Source organism: Mirounga leonina, unplaced genomic scaffold (assembly GCF_011800145.1).
Source record: "Mirounga leonina isolate KUSES-001 unplaced genomic scaffold, KU_Mleo_1.0 Mir_170, whole genome shotgun sequence".
NCBI lineage: Eukaryota > Metazoa > Chordata > Mammalia > Carnivora > Phocidae > Mirounga > Mirounga leonina.
This window is the reverse complement of record NW_023270433.1, coordinates 26,070,743-26,088,777: the sequence shown is the minus strand read 5'-3', so window position 1 is coordinate 26,088,777 and position 18,035 is coordinate 26,070,743. Positions and strand designations below refer to the sequence as shown.

Sequence of the window (18,035 nt, the reverse complement as noted above, 5' to 3'; positions counted from 1 at the left end):
TGTTTTTGAGGTTCATCCATATTGTAGTATGTATCAGTATATTATTCCTTTTTTATTGCCAAATAATAGTCCATCATATGGATATACCACATTTTGTTTATCCATCATTTGATGGATATTTGGGTTTTATTTTTTGGTTAGTAGGAATAATGAACTATGAGCATTATTGTACTTTTTTGGTGTGGATATGTATTTCATTTCTTTGGGGTATGTCATATAGAAATGGACTAGATAATATAGTAATTCTGTGTTTAGCCTTTGGGGAACTAATAGACTGTTCTCCATGGTGGTTTCATCATTTTACATTCCCACCAACAGTGTATGAAAATTCTCATTTCTCATACCATCATCACTGCTTGTCTTTTTTATTAGAGCCATCCTAGTGGGTGTGAAGTGGCATCTTATTGTGATTTTTATTTAGATTTCCCTGATGACTGATGATGTTTAGCAGCTTTTCATGTGCTTGTTTGTAGATCTTCTTTGGAAAAAATGTCTCTTTAGATCACTTGCCCATTTTTAATTGTTTCATTTGTCTCTTTAATGTTGAGTTGTAAGAATTCCTCATATATCTGATTTGCAGATATTTTTTCCCATTCTGTGGATTGTCTTTCACTTTCTTGGTAATGTTTTTAGAAGCACTGATTTCTAAAATTTTGATGAAGTCCAATTTACCTATTTTCTCTTTTGTTGTATATGCTTTTGGTGTCATATCTAAGAAACTATTGCTAAATCTAAGGTTAAAATTAGATTACCTCTATGTTTTCTTGTACTAGTTTTATAGTTTTAGCTCTAATATTTAGCTCTATGATCTATTTTGAGTTAATTTTTGGGTATGGTATGAGGGAGGATTCAGTTCAACTTCATTCTTTTACATTCTGTGTGGATATGTATTTTTACATTCTTGTAGATTCTGTGGATATCTAGTCATTAGTATTATGTGTTGAAAAGACTATTCTTTCCCTCATTGAATTGTCTTGGCAACCTTGCTGAAAATCAACTGTAAATGTGAGGATATTATCATTCTGCTAGTACCACACTGTCTTAATTATTTCAGCTTTGTAGTTAGTTTTGAAATTGAGAAGTGCGAATCCTCTGAATTTGTCCTTTCTAAGGATTGTTTTGACCATTCTGGGTCACTTGCATTTCCATATAAATTTTAGGTTTAACTTCACAATTTCTGCAAATGAGGCCAGCTCATATTTTCTTAGAGATTGTATTGAATCTGCAAATAGGTTTGGGAGTATTATCACCCTAACACTTTTAAGGCTATCACTCTGTCAAGACAGATGTCTTTCCATTTATTAGGTCTTTTAAAATATTTTTTCATGATGTTTTCAGTGTACGAGTTGTATACTCCTTTTGTTAAATTTCTTCCTATTTCTATTTGATGAAGTAGTAAATGTAATTGCTTTTTTGTTTTATTTCCAGGTTGTATACATTGTAAATGTGTAGAAATAAAATTGATTTTTGATCTTGTATCCTGTAACCTTGCTAATAAACTTGTTAGCTCTAATAGGTTGTCGTGGATTTTTTTGGTGTGGATTCCTTAGGATTTTATGTATTTAAAATCACGTCAACCTCGGGCGCCTGGGTGGCTCAGTTGGTTAAGCGACTGCCTTCGGCTCAGGTCATGATCCTGGAGTCCCGGGATCGAGTCCCATGTCGGGCTCCCTGCTCAGCAGGGAGTCTGCCTCTCTCTCTGACCCTCCCCCCTCTCATTCTCTCTCTCAAATAAATAAATAAAATCTTTAAAAAAAAAAAAATCATGTCAACCTCAAATAGAGATGGTTTTACTTTTTTTTTTTTTTAAGACTTATTTATTTGAGAGAGAGAGGCAGAGGGAAGAGGAGAGGGAGAGAGAGAATCCTCAAGCAGGCTCCCTGCTGAACACAGAGCCCGACGCAGGGCTTGATCCCAGAACCTTGAGTTCATGACCCGAGCCAAAATCAAGAGTTGGCCACCTAACCAACTGAGCCACCCAGGTGCCCCTACTTCTTTCTTTCCAATCTACATGTTTTCTATCTAATTTTCTTGTGCAATTGCCCTGGCTAAACAATCTAATACAGTGTTAAATAGAAATAGAACAAACATCCTTGTTTTTTTCCTGGATCTTCGGGAGAAGTCATTTAGTCTTTCACTATTAAGTATGATATTAACTGTGGCGCTTTCATTGATGCCCTTTATCAGATTGAGGAAGTTAGTTAGATCCCTTCTAGTTTGTTGAGTGTTTTCATCATGAAGGAGTGTTGGGAGATGTATAATTTCTGAGATTTTCTAACTTTAATCTTTAAAAAAAATGAACGTGTGTTGTGGGTTTATTAGTAAGAATAAGTAGGACCAGTATCTTGAATTTTTTAATTACAAGGATCAGTTTTTGTTGAAGACCTAATTAATAAAAAAGAGTTTTTCTTACAGTATTTGCTGGACATATAGTTCTTTATTATAATACCTAAACTTAAACACCATATTGCATAATAACATAGAGTATTGAACTTGTCTCATAATATTTCCCAGCATTTTCCTTATTTTCCACCAACTTCCAAATAGAATGTGCATTTTAACCCATATTTTTTGCCTAAATTCCATTTAGATTTATATTAATTTTTAAATGGCTTGTCATTTGTTTCTGAGTAGCTACTATAGTTTTTCATTTCTTAGATATGAAAAACGGATTTTTTTATATTGACAGAATATATAGGGAAAAATTTGGCAGTAATTATTTTATTTATTTTTCTTTACTTTGCTATTTTCCTGTATTATGTATATAGTCAGGAAATGTGCATTGTCTCTTTGTTTTGGATAATAATCTAGTGTTTTGGCGTATACAGAGATGCTAATAAATATGATTTGTCTTTTCAAAGAGAATAACTGCCCAAAAGTAAAACAAGTACATAGAAAGCTATAATACAAGTATAAAAATTGAGTTCTGTAAGAGAAACAGAAAGTAAATGCCCCTACCATTGCTCAATCTGTAGTATCTCTTTTGATATCTCAACCCACTAGCAGCCACTCTGTGGTAAGCCACAGGAGGTCTCTCTCTTGACATGTGCAGGCTAGCCCTAAGCCAAGGACTTGTGGCACCATCTCATATAGATATCTGGAGTCTCCTCCCCTGCTCCCTGTGCCTACTCAGTTTCCTCCTATTTGATACCCTGCCCTGCAGATTCAAGTCCATTTAGCTTCACTGACCTCAGTCTCTGGCACCTCAATTTCAAGTTCTAGCTTTCTGTTTGAGAAATTGTCCTGAGACAGAAGTGAGGGTACATGTGGGAATCACTTTATCAGTTACTCTCTTCTTATGATCAGTCTTACACTCTCTGTTGTCAGTGCCCAAAAGTAGTTACTTCTTTTTTTGGTCAAGTTTATGGTTTTTATGCCTGGAGTCTAGAACTAGTTATTCTATAGTCAAGGATCTTACTTGATCAGTCTTGTCAGAGGTTTTTGTGTATTATCAATCTTTTCAGAGGACCAACTTTTGGTTTTGTTGTTTTTCTCAATCATACTGTTTTACATTGTTGTGTCTCAGGTCACATGTTTTCATGTATATGCTTTTACTGTCATTCAGTTTAAATTCCTCTTTTTTTTAAGATTTAGCCATTCATTTTAGAGAGAGAAAGAGCATGCAAGCGAGTGCAGGGAGGGGCAGAGGGAGAGGGAGAGAGAAACTTCAGCAGACTCCTCGCTGAGTGGGGAGCTGGATGCAGGGCTCACTTCCAGGATCCTGAGATCATGACCTGAACCAAAACCGAGAGTCAGACGCTTAACTGACTGCATCACTCAGGCACCCCAGTTTAAATTCCTTTTAACTTAAAATTTCTTTGATAAAAAATGTTTAAGAGTATGTTTTAAAATTTCAGACATTAAAAAAATCTTTTAAACTTTTAAAAACTTTTCTTTAACTGCATTATAGACAGTATATGTGGTCTGTTATTCTCTGGTGTTTGTTGAGACTTCATTTCTATACAAGTATTGATTAGATTTTATAATTACTTGTATATATGAAAAGTAAGTATATTCTTTATTTTGGAGGCATAAGGAGTCTGCATATATCTATACATATGCTTGCTCATTATGTTTCAAATATATAGTTACTAATTTTTCTATGTCTGATCTATTAATTTTGTTTCTTCCTGAGAGAAGTGTGTTAAACTTCTCCCTCCTTCTCTTCTTGTCTCTTTTCCTCCCTCTTATCTTCCTTTCCTTTCTTCCTTTCTTCCATAGCCCAAGCAACTGAACATTCAGTGATGTTCAGCCCTTGTAGAATCCTAGTTTCATTCAAGGAGGACTCACTACTTTTCCAGCTCTCACAAGTCATTTATGATGGTTAAAATCCAAGTCTCAGAGGAAAGAAATAGGTGCCGACTAAGACTGTTGGTATAAAGAAAAGCACACGGGCTTTGGAGTGAGAATGTGAAATCCAGGCTTCACGATTTTGAGCAAGTCATTTATGTTTCTTAACCTAGAGTTACACATACCCTAAGGGGTGTATGGCTCTTTTTTGGCTCTAGCTGTACAAAGTCACATTATAAGTGTGATGTATTATGTACTATTGGTTGATCTCATTGTTAATTATTATAAACATTTTTAAGTTAAACAGGGATATATTATGGGATAGAATTCAAAATTCACATTTTTTTAAGATAAGATAAAATATGACATTTTATATTTGGCATGCCTTTGTTTTGAGCTCTGCCAAGTTCCCTTTCTTTCATCAGAGATTATTTGAGAAAAGTTTGAGAAGCATGGATTATCTTTTGGCTCCTTGGTATAAGGAGTTATGGTGAAATAGTGTTATTGTGAAATAAAATACAGGGAGACTTGAGTGGTTTAGAGTGATTAAAACTGAAAAGAGGCTGTTGGACTTTGAAATGAAGAGGTATTTGGTGACCTTAGTAAAAGCAGTTTCAGTGGACTGGTAGAGAATAGAAAAATGATTATAATAGACTGAGGTAAATAAGAGGAATTGAAGACAAAGCATACAAACTATTTAAAGGGATTTGGAGAGAGTATAAATAGAAATAGCTTGGGAAAGCAGTTTGGCAATATTTGACAAAGTTGAAGAGTCACATATCTTGTGACCTGTTAATTCCTTTTCTAGGTATAACCTACAGCAAGCAGTCTCCCAGTGTGTGGTACAGAGCCCGACTTCATCAGTATCTCTTTTTAAAAATGTTTTAACAAAGTAGCATTTTTTCTTTTAGATCCCTCTAATACCCAAGCCACCGACTTATTCTTTCGTGTACTCTGATTTCTTCTTATTATTTTATGTGGTCTTTTATTAAGAGTCTCAGATCTGAAAAATTGGACTCAAAGATCTTATACAGAAAGTTAATCTGACTGATTGATGGTACATTTTCCAGAAATACAAAGGATAACTTCAAAGGGCTGTTACATTTACAAAAAACTTAGGAACAAGCTCTTTAAAAAATTTTTAAATACCTAACTTATTAAATTTAATTTTCATACAATAAAATATACTCATTCTAAGATTACATTTTGATGAGTTTTGACAAATTTATGTATGTGCTTAATTATCATAATCAAGATATGGAATATTTCCATTACTTCAGAAAGGTCCTGTGTACTACTCCAATAAATCCCAACTATTGTTTATAGCTCCATGGTACCACTTACCCTGTTTCTGTCACTATAGAGTAATCTTTTTTCAAGTTTCATATAAATGGAATCGTAAACTATGTATCTTTTGTGTCTGGCTTCTTTTGTTCAGCATAATGTGTTTTTTAAGATTTTATTTTAGAGAGAGAGCACAAGCACAAGTGGGGGGAGGGGCAGAGGGACAAGCAGACTCCCCGCTGAGTGGGGAGCCCAACGTGGGGCTCGATTCCAGGACCCTGAGATCATGACCTAGCCAAAATCAAGAGTTGGCCGCTTAACCAACTGAGCCACCCAGGTGCCCCTGTTCAACGTAATGTTTTTGAGATTTACCCATGCTGTTGCATATTCCTTTTTATTGCTGAGTAGCATTATACACCCCAGTTTGTTTATCCAGTTATCTGTTGACAGATTTTGGATTGTTTCTAGTTTTTTATTTTTCCAATAAGGTTATTATGAATAAAGTTGCTATGAACACATGTACTTCGTGTGGACATATATTTTCATTTCTCTTGGATAAGTGACTAGGAGTGGAATTACTGGGTCATATGGAAAGCATATGTTTAATGTTTAAAAAAACTGGCACACTGTTTTTCAAAATGGTTATACCCATCAACATTACTATCAGCAGTGTATGAGAGTTCCAGTTGTTCTACATCCTTGCCAATATTACTGTCAGTCTTTAGCCATTTTCTGTATATGTAGTGGTATCTCACTGTAGGTTTTTGTTTTTTGTTTTTTGTTTTGCATTTCTCTGATAAACTAGAGATTTGAGCATCTTTTCCTGTGCTTATTGGCTATTTATATTATTGTTAAGCAGTGTTTGTTCCAATCTTTGCCCATTTTTGAAAATTGGATGGTTTGTCTTCTTACTGAGTTGTAACAGTTTTCTGTATATTCAGGATACCAATCCTTTGTGAGATATATGAATTGCAAATGTTTTTCTCCTAGTTGGTGGCTTTCTTTTTTGTTTCGTTAGTATTGTCGTTAGAAGAGAGGTTTTTAGTTTTGATGAAGTTCAATTTATGAAATTTTCCTTTTGTGGTCCTGCTTTTTGTGTACTATGTAAGTAATCCTTCCATACCCCAGGGTTGTGAGGATTTTTCGCCTGTATTTTCCTCTTACAATTTTTGCCTTTATATTTAGGTATGTGATCCACTTCAAATTAAGTTTTATGATTGGCATAAAATAAGGGTCAGATTTATTTTTTCCATATGAACACGAGTTTGTTCCAGCACTATTTGTTGAAAAGACTGTCTTTTCCTTCATTGAATTATATTGGCACCTTTGTTGAGTATCAGTTGCCCTTATATGTATGGGTCTATTTCTGGACTATGTTCTGTTCCATTGATTTATATGTCTATCTTTAACCAATACCAAATTGTTTTATGTAACTATAATTTTATAATGAGTCTTGAAATCAAATAGTGTAAGTACTTCAAATTTATTCTTTCTCAAGATTTCTTTGGATGTTTTAGGTGTTTTACATTTTCATATAAGTGTTAAGATTAAGATGTCACTTTCTACAAAAAAACCCCAACACGGCTTCTAGGATTGTGATTGAGATTGTGTTGTGTTCATAGATTCATTTGGGAGAAATAATATCTTAAAAATATTGAACCTGCCAATCTATCAATATGATATATTTCTCTATTTAGGTCTTCTTAAATTTTTGTGTTTTCATTGTTTTACATATATTTTGTTAAATTTAAATTTATCCTGAAGTAGTTCATATTTTTGGATGCCTTTATAAATAGCAATTTAAAAATTTTCAATTCTATAGTTTACATTGCTTGTATGTAGATATATAGTTGATTCTTGCATGTTTTTCTTGTTTTCTATGACCCTTCTAAATTTACTTATTCTGTTATATTTTGTGTAGATTTCTTAGCATTGTCTACATATACAATCTTGTCTATAATTTTTTATTTTTTCTTTTTTAATATGGATGCTGTTTATTTCTTTTTATTGCCTTATTGTTCTGGCTAGGACCTCTAGTACAACGGTGAATAGAAATGGTGAGTGAGAGTGGACATCTTTGTCTTGTTCCTAACCTTAGTGGGGAAACATTCATCATATATTAAGTATGATGTGAGCTGTAAGTTCTTATCAGTATACTTTATCAGGTTGAGGAAATTCCCTTATATTCCTAATTTGGTGAGAATTTTTATCACGAATTGGTTTGGAATTTTGTTAAATGCTTTGTACTGTATAGGTTGAGGTGATCATATGGTTTTTTCCCTCCTGTATTCTGTTAATATAGTAGATTACATTGATTTTAAAAAATGTTGTATCAACCTTTCATTTCTGTGACAAGCCCCATTTGGTTATGATGTATCCTTTTTGTATATTGCTAGATTCAATTTGCTGATATTTTGAAAAGATTTTTTTCCAGTGTGTTCATGAAGGATATTGGTTTGCAGTTTTCTTTGTCGTTTCCTTGTCTGGTTTTTGTATCCGCATAACACTTGGCTCATTAAATAAGTTGAGAAGTGTTTGATTCTCTATTCTCTGAAAGCATTTATGTGGGTTGATATTATTTCTTGGTTAAGTGTTTGATATAAGACTTCAGATTTTCTATTTTACTTGTATTCATTTTGGTAAATTGTATTTTTCAAGGAATTTGCCATTTTGCTTAAATTTTTTATTTTATTGGCATGAAATTTTTCATGGCAGTTCTTTGTTACCCTTTTAATGTCTGTGGAATTTGTAGTAATGTCTCCACTTTAGTTCCTGCTACTGGTCATTTGTATCTTCTCTCTCTTTTTAAATCTGTCCTGCTAGATGTTTATCAATGTCATTGATTTGTTGGAAAGACCCAGCCTTTAGTGTCATTGTTTTCTGTTTGATATTTCACTAATTTCAGGCCTATACTATGTCCTTCCTTGGACTTACTCTGGGCTTTCTTTATTCTTTTTCTATAAAGAAAAGTTTGATAAGTTTGACTCTATAACACTTTTTTTTAAAAAGTTGCATGGATGAAAGCACCATGGACAAAGTAAAAATACAGCTGTCAAACTGTGATGGAAGTACTTGCAACATATATCACAGAGGTGTATATTTGTAATACATAACAACCTCTTAAAAATTAAGGGATACTGGGCCAAAAACCTGATAGAAAAATTAAAAGGAAGCTGTCAACAGACAATTCACACAGAGCAGATACGATGGCTTTCAAACATGTGAAAAGATGCGCAACACTCATCATTTGAGAAATATTAATTAAAATAACACTCAGATATCATTTCTCATTTATCTGGCTGGCAAAATTTAAAAAGTCTGGCTCTGTGTTCTCTCTGCAAGGCTATGGAGAATCAGACACTCTTGGAATTTTTCATTTTCAGTGTTTTTTTGGATATTCTTGCATGTTTGTTTTTCTCTTCAATTTTTCCAGCTATTTTTTCATATTGATATGAACTTTAATAGCAATTTGTCTTAACTCCATAAAAAAACTTGTTGGTATTTTTTTATTGAGCTAGTGTTAAATTTATAAATTAACTTGAGGCAGTTATATTACATAGAGAAACAGTGAGACAAGAGTGAGGACAGAGCTATGAGATTGTTTAATACTTAGAGAAAGAAGATTCAGAATGGGAAACTGGAAAGAAGTTGTTAGTCAAGCAAGGGGAAAACCAAGATAAGGTTTTAGGAAGGATGGACTGGGGAGTTGTGCTGAATGCTGTTGAGAGGTATATTCAGATATTATTGAAAACATGAATGAGGGACAGTGTTATTAGGCCCTTTGAGGGATACATATGGGCATATAAACTTTGAATAAGACCCAGACTCTGTCCTTAAGATGTTATGAAGAGAAATATGGGAAAGAGAAATATAAGACATGTACACTCTACTTTTAAACTTTATGAGGATAGGGACTAGGTTTGTTTTATTTATCATTGCATCCCTGGCAGTGTGTCTAGTATTTGTGGTAGCTTTTAAATATGTATTTGTTCACTGATAAATGTCAAAAACCTCTTTTAGAGGTCTCTCTGTATTGAATTCTTCCATACTTAATTATCTAAGACTATACTATCAGAAATGAACAATTCATTTACCCAGTTTATTGAAAAGGACATTTATAAAAATGGAAATTTTAAATTTTTAGTTTGACAGTCATCAGGTTAATAATTACTGATGCCTGAGTAAGTGACATCACCAATGAAGAAAGCATAGATGACCAGAAAACATGGTTGAATATGCCACTTGCCATTGGGAGATCATTCAAAGGCAAGGAGATTTTCTTTGGAGGTTGTCCAAAGGGCTTAATGGAGTAGACACATGAGTTGCCCTGCAAAGGATTGTTTGGATCTGGGGACTTAAAGACAGGAAGTATGTTCTGGGTGGAAAGAGAGTAATAATGCAAATTTTGTTTATATAGATTCTTTCAGTTGTTCATGTGAGGTGGAAACTATGTTTATTCATTGTACTCTCTTTGCTGGGCTCTGTAGAGGATCTAAAAGTACATGAAGTACCATTTGTGCCCTTAAAGAACTTAGGTTGTATGTCACATTTTTCTGGGCATCTTTGACATGCTATAACATGAGATATTACATAAAGACTGTGGTGGAGCTTTAAACAGTTTCTTTACCTGAATTATAGGATATTATAGGATATGTTGTAAATATCAGATTGTCTTTAGGGTTTCTACTTTCTTTTCTTTCTTTCCTTTTTAAGCAAGAGACTGAAGTCAAGTGCTATTTAATTTAGGTATTATGCTTTTTCTGTTAATAGTTTGCTAAATAAGGAGACAGTTTTATATTTTATTTGTAAAAGAATAAGGGTTCATTCCATTTGTCACCATTATATTTGTGTTACCTTACTGAATCAAGACCTGGTAAGAGGCTGAATTCACAGAAGTTTGTCCTTGAACCTCATAAGTCTATCTCAGCAGTAATTTCTGATGCCAGCAATACTTCTCAGCTGAGTGATGAGTCTACTGGGAGTGGAGATTCTATTAAAACACTTGACTTTGAAAAATACTATAGTTCATGTACTCAGGAAATACTTTAGATCCTGACGGTCTTCTCTTTTAGTGTTTGTAAAAAGACATTGCTGTTTTCCTGACAGTGGACCATTGTTTTTAACTGAATTCTTTTATTTGTTATTGGCAGTCTATGAAGTCAAGCTATGATCAAGGTAATTATGCTAGTACACCTTATTGTAACTGTTTATTCTAAAGAATAATTTAATATAAAGAAGTTCTTAGATCTTACCCAATAATGACATAAACTTGTAGATTAACATTATATTTAGATTCTTCTTACTCTGTATTCTCTCTCCAGGTGACCACATTCATATTCATGCCTTTCCCTTTTACTTGTATGGTAATGACTTCCAAATCTGTATCTCATACTTAAATATTTGTGACCAGACCTCCATTACTGCATTTACTCTTTTACTGTTCTGTAATTACTGATTTACTCTGTCTCTGACCAGCCTGTCTCTGACCAGTCTGTAAGGACTTTCAGGGCACGGACTACATTCAACTTTTTTCTGGCAGCCAGGTGTAATGCACAAGCAGATTATTTTAATCCTGTTGATAGTTGCTTTTAGGTTTTGTTCATGCTGTTCTGTTTTGGGTTTGCCCTTTTAGAATGTGACCCTTTTGGGTCTCAGTTTAAACCTGAGGTATATGCCTAGGCAGTTCCACTTTGGCTGGCCTTGAACTCCAGCCTTCAGCTGGCTGCTGAAGTGTCTGATCAGCTTTTAGCCTTCCAACTGTTGCTCTGCTAGGTTTTTGAAATCTCTCTTGCACAGTTTTGGGTTGGTAAACTTCTCAAGAGCAAGTTATGTGTGGATCTCTGGGCTTACTTTTTTGTGATTCTCTCCTCTTTGAGTTGTATTGCCCTCAAGTCCCAGATGCTTTGGCCTTCTCACACTGCAGCCCTTGTCTCCTTAGCCCATTGGGACTTGTGTTTGCTATGAATTGACACATATCATTAAAAGAAAAAAGCCAAGTTGAATGTGGAGGTCACCTTACTCAGTTAACTTTCTCTTAGGGATCATAGCCATATTAGGTTCAGCCTGATTTGTTATTCTCCAGTGCTTTTTAATGGTTGTTTTATATATTTGTTTTTTTATATTGATTTTGGTGAGAGACTGGGTTTGATATAAGGCATCTTTTTTAGTCATGGCTGGCTTGGAGCCCATGTGCATGCATTTTTTAAAAAGTTTGTTATTTTGTCTATTCTTATTGAGGTCAAAGTCACAAAACAATCAACTATTTCATAGTATACAATTCTGTGACATTTTGTACATTCATAATGTGTGTGCATGCATTTTTAATTTATCTAAACGATAGTACACTATAGCTCTTGTTCTTTGTCTCATTTTCACCTAACAGTATTTTTAAGAATTTTTCCATATTACTTTTCTATTACTATTAATAGTTGCACAGTATGCATTTCACTTAGGCATTCTTCTTGATGGACACCTATTCTGTCTCCCAACTCCTCACTACCTAGACAACATTGCAGTTAGTAAGAATTTTATTCTTGATTCCATTTTCCTCAAACAAATAGATTAGGTAGGGGCCTCTTGTGGAGTTTTGATTCCAAAAATTTCTAATTTGATTCATTATCTTAGATCTGCTAGAGGAATTGTCTTTTGGAAATTCTTGGGCTTTTTGGAACCGTTCTAGTCTTTAACATTCTCCCCTCAGATCCATTTTGGTACCAATCTAATTTTTTGAGTAAATCTGATTATCTCCAAACATTGTGCGTTTGCCAGATAAAGAATTGGTAGCACTTTATATTCCACCTCTTAATGTCTTGGTACTTTGTATATAAATATACATGTGGGAAAAATTGGATGAATTAGAGACTTTCTACTGTCCCTCCTAAGGGTAGTATTCTGCAATTTACTGAAAGTCTCTGACTTTAGGTAATGATAGAATGCAGTGTATTTAGTGATTGAGCTCAAAATCTGGGTGTTCCAAACTGCTTTATTGCTTATTAGTTCTGTGACTTTGGGCAAGTTACTGAACCTATCAGTCTTGGTTCACATCTCTATGCTGAGAGTAATAGTGGCGTAATTGTTGGGTTAAATTTAAAGAGGATAAGATCATATAGAACACTTATCAAAGTTCTGCCACGTGTTAAGAGCATAGTAATGGTAGCTGTTATTGGTTGTTTGGTATAGACCATAGATGATATTTTATCTTCCTATTTCCTTTGAATACTAACTGTATTTTTGTGGTTATACTACTCATTTGGCACCCAAAAATATGGTAACTTGTATTATTATTATTAATGAGTTATGTTCTTTTGTTTGGTTAAGTATAAACTTGTAGAGACCAGAGATTTTCTAGAACCTAGCTGAGTTTGCTTCTTCTAAAGATTAAGGAATGCATTTTAGCTCAGAAGTAAACCCATGCGTATATAGTCAATTAATTTATGACAGAGGGGCCAAGAATATACCATGGGGGAAGGATGGTTTCTTCAATAAATGGTGCAGGGAAAACTGGAGAACCACATGCAAAAGGATGAAACTGGACCACTATCTTACACTATACACAAAAATTAACTCAAAATGGATTGAAGAACCAAAACCATAAAACTCCTAGAAGAAAATATAGGTGGTAAGCTCCTTGACATCAGTCTTGGCTATTTTTTGGATCTGACACCTAAAGCAAAGGAAATCAGAAGCAAAAATAAACAAGTGGAAGTACATTAAACTAAAAAAACTGCACAGCAAAGAAAAAAAAAACTGCACAGCAAAGGAAACTGTTAGCAATATGAAAGGGCAACTTACTGAATGGGAGAAAATATTAGCAAATCATATATCTGATAAGTGGGTGATATCCAGAATACATAAAGGACTCATACAACTGAATAGCAAAAAACCGAACAACCCAATTAAAAAATGGATAGCTCTGAACAGATAATTTTCCAAAGACATACAGATGGCCAACAGGTACATGAAAAGATGCTCAGCATCACTGATAATCAGGAAATGCAAATCAAAACCACAAAGAGATATCACCTCACACCTGTCAGAATGGCTGTTATCAAAAAGACAAGAAGTAACAAGTGTTGGTGAGGATGTGGAGAAAATAGAACCCTGTGCAGTGTTGGTGGGAATGTAAGTTGGTGCAACCACTATGCAAAACAGTATGGAAGTTCCTCAGAAAATTAATAGAACTACCATATGATCTAGCAGTTCCACTATGGATATTTATTTGAAGAAAATGAAGACACTAATTAAAAAAGATAGATGCACCCCCATGTTCATTCCAGCATTATTTACAATAGCCAGGATAATAGAAACAACGTGTCGGTTGATGGATGAATGGAGGAAGAAGATGTAATATATGTGTGTATATGTGTATATATATATTTATACAATGGAATATTCAGTAAAAAATGAAATCTTGCCATTTGCAACAACATGGATGGATCTTGAGGACGTTATGCTAAGTGAAATAACTCAGAGAAAAGCAAATACTACATGATTTCACTTACATGTGAAATCTAAAAAACAAATGAGCAAACAAAACAAAACTTCTAAATATAAGGAATAGATTGGTGGCTGCCAGAGGTAGGGGTTTGGGGGAATGAAATGGACAAAGGGACTCAAAAGGTACAAACTTCTGGTTATAAGTCGTGGGATGTAATGTGCAGCATAGTGACTATAGTTAATAATAGTGTATTGCGTATTTGAAAGCTGCTAAGAGTAAATTTTAAAAGTGCTCATCACACAAAAGATTTGTAACTATATGGTGACCTATTGTGATGATCGCTTTGCAGTATATACAAATATTGAATCATGTTTTATATGTGAAACTGTGTCAATTATACCTCAATAAAAAAAATTTTTTTAAGAGTAAAAAATAAGAATGTGTTTTTAATCTTTCTTTCTTTTTAAATTTACTTCTCTTCTCAGTTTTGAGAAGTAGGAAACATTTGTATTTCAATTCAAAACTGAACTTTTTTTTCCAGATAACCATGATGATTACAGAGACTGCTAATGTGCCTTTCGCTCCTTTTGAGGATACATTGAGTCGGATGCTGTTTGGCTGGCAGCAGCAGTTTTCATCATGTGAAAAGAAAAGTGAAACAAAATCATCTTTTAATGGTACTGGTTCATCGACCTCAAAACCTATAGCTGTTGCTTCAGATACTGTTAAAAAGAAACATACTAAGAAGACTGAGTAAATTTACTTTATGAGCTCTAAAGGCAGAAATTTTTTTTCTTATCTACCTGTCTGATTGTGATAAATATTTCTATGTAAATGATGTGAAATAAAGATTACATATAAGGAATGGAGGTGACAAAAAGAAAGAACTTCTTTCTGTTTCAGGGAGATTGTCTCTTTCTGGATTGTAATTCTTGAGTGTTTTGAGTGTATCATGTGAAATTGTTTTCCTAAGTTATATATAAAAGATTCTGTTGTGATTATTTTCATAGTTTTATATTGATAAAGGAGGCTAGATTTTTTCCTAATGTTAGAAAGAGTAAACTTACTATCATTGCAAAATAATAAAAATTAAAGCCTTTGTTTTATTTAGATATCTCCGTACACATTTTTAATTGAATCTGAGCTTTAGTTCAGCAAAATTAAACTTACACTTAACATTACTATTATAATTCCTAGATATGAAATACAATTCCTATTTAACTTTGAGCACTGGGAAAAGTAAACCTTACCTAAACCACTTTATATTGTGAATGAAAAGAAATGACTAGTTTATATTTCAGATATAAACATTGTATTTTTTAACCCACATTAAATGGAAAATATTTGAAATTTTATTTAATTTTTTAAATAGTATTTTTCAGCAAGAACAGAGTATTGGTATGAGTCACGATCTGAAGTCTATTTCATGCCCTTGTTTATAATGTTCCTTTTTCTCCAGAGAAAATTAGGGGTATAATTTTTAATAAATTACTAAGCCCATGTTTTGCTTTGTAAGTTTCATTTTAGGAGCTTATTTTTTTCTCTCTTAAAACACATTCATTTTAACTGTAGAAGCAATTTTTCTTGTCAGCATTTCACATATCCTTAACTTCATTCTTACCTTAGCTGGTCTGGATACAGTGATGATAGTATCTTTAATGATTCGGCACTTCAGTTTAAAAATTTTCCCTTGTGTTGTTCCCTTTCTAATGGGTACTTTTCAGTTTTCTATTTGAATGTCTCTTACTAGTTTGCATATGTTTGTGTTATATTCTAATCTACATATATTATTTTATTTTAAATTAAAACTAATTACCCTTATGTGGAAATGTGCGGTTCTAATGAGAATTGTCCTTGGGCCTTTGATATTAACCAGCTAACCAAGAAGAAGCATAAACTAAAACCTCATACGATAGTCCATTTGAATGAAGAATGATGTTAAATCTGTCCTTATTGGAGAAAAAAGAGAGAAGAAGAAAGGATAATAATGTTAAACTTTCTTGCTTTATTTCTAGCTTAAAAATCTAGTTATAGTTTTAAAATACTGTGACTAACATGATTTTTTTCTACCAAGACCATGAACCTACCTGCAAAGAGTATGTACATAAGGCATTTGGGGATGGCATAGAAGTACTCAAATCACAGTGAAATTAGAAATTTTTTGTTTTTAAAATTTTTTAATATGAACACCAGCAGGGTACTATATTTTTACTTGTTAAATAAAAAAAGATTTTGGTGGGGCGAGGACCTTTGATAGCCTTGGGATGCTAAGAAGTTTACTTTCAATATTGTAACAGAAAGCATTAAACATTTGGGTTTTGTATTATATTTGATACTCTTGTAGTTAAAGACTTTTCAGAATTAACATGTTACTAATTATTGATTTAGCTTTGAAGTGTGGGTTTAACTATAGCTGAAATGGTAGGAGTGTTGTTTTGTACTTGTATTAAAGACAAATTTATTAAAATAAGTTATTTAGCACCAGTGGAGTATTACATTATTTTAATGTTTTTTGTTTTATATTTTTCTTGAGTTAGGAGTTCAGAACTCCTCTGGCATTTTGACTGTTATACAGTATATATCCAATGATTACTGTCCAAATGGAGTATTGGTACAAACTTTATTAATTTAAAGATTTTTTTTATTTATTTGAGACAGACAGAATGAGAGACAGAGAGCATGAGAGGGAGGAGGGTCAGAGGGAGAAGCAGACTCCCTGCCGAGCAGGGAGCCCGATGCGGGACTCGATCCTGGGACTCCAGGATCATGACCTGAGCTGAAGGCAGTCGCTTAACCAACTGAGCCACCCAGGCTCCCCAAACTTTATTAATTTAAATGTGCATCCTATAACCTTCAATTTCAGGTTCTTAGGAAAAAGCCACTGGAGAACATGGCTTAGGCTTGAAACCTCCCACTCCAAATCTACTCATGTTGCCTAGACTAGAGACTTCACTAGGTTTGCAAAGCAGATTGTTTAGACTTCTTTCCCAACATGTAGCATGAGAGAGGCCTATGGGCCTGTTTGACACGACCAGTCATAGGCAGCAGTGAGAAAGTCAAGAGCTGGTAGGTTTCCTTAAGTAAGAGGAGGCAAGATGCTGGTAAGAACATGGGCTGGCTTAGCCCAGTGGTTTCACCCTCTAGTGAAATGTGGCCAAATTAATATCAAACTCTGACTTATCGAATTAGTCACTCTTCTTTGCTGAGGGAGTAAAGGCTGGAGAGGGCCCAGATATGTGAAGTAGGTGGATTTCAGTGGAAATTCCAGCTTCCCTCTAGGCAGAGACCAAAAGGTGGAAATGAGAGAAGAAGGGAGAGATTCCTCATTTACTGTATTTCTTTGCCATTTCTTTGAGGCCAGACACTTCGTTTAAATCTACCTTAAAGCTCAAGTGGATTGCAGTTGAGTGATATGTTGGAAATGGAATAATGTGTTCATTATTGTTCCTTCTCCTCACTGTTCTCTTGGAGTTTACATTCCACTGGTGGAGAGTCTTGCAGTAAACAAACAGATGTGTTCTTGTGGTGATACCAAAGGTTGTGAATAAATATTAAGCAGGACACAAGGATAGGAAGTGAGGGACTCGGGTGTGTTTGTTGAAATAGCATTTTTAGAGAAGACCTTTGTTAAAATTGCATTTTAGCAGAGACCTGAAGAACACATGAGGGAGCAGGCCAGGCAGACATCTGGGTAAGTGCAAGGGTCATTTGGTTTCTTTACATACTTGAGTTAGATTATGTATTTTTTCCGAAAAATTATTGAATTTATTTTTAATAAGTACGATTTCACTCTTCTGGTTTTTAACAGAGATTTTTTTTTTTTTAAGATTTTATTTATTTATTAGAGAGAGCACAAGCAAGGGGAACGGCAGCCAGTGGGAAAGGGAGAAGCAGGCTCCCCGCCAAGCAGAGAGCCCATTGTGGGGCTTGATCCCAGGACCCTGGGATCATGACCTGAGCTGAAGACAGATGCTTAACCGACTGAGCCACCCAGGCACCCTGAGATATTTCTTTAATTTGTTTC

The 18,035-nt window shown here is 34.1% G+C and overlaps 1 protein-coding gene across 1 annotated transcript in view; it reads left to right on the top strand.

Annotated features, from left to right (window-relative positions):
• TMEM38B (transmembrane protein 38B) overlaps nt 1-16,490 on the top strand; it is a 55,657-nt gene extending 39,167 nt beyond the window's left edge. The window contains exon 6 of the mRNA XM_035016147.1: nt 14,553-16,490. Coding sequence (XP_034872038.1) covers nt 14,553-14,768 — 216 coding nt within the window. The 3' untranslated portion in view covers nt 14,769-16,490. The remainder of the gene's footprint in view (nt 1-14,552) is intronic.
• Nucleotides 16,491-18,035: the final 1,545 nt, after the last annotated feature.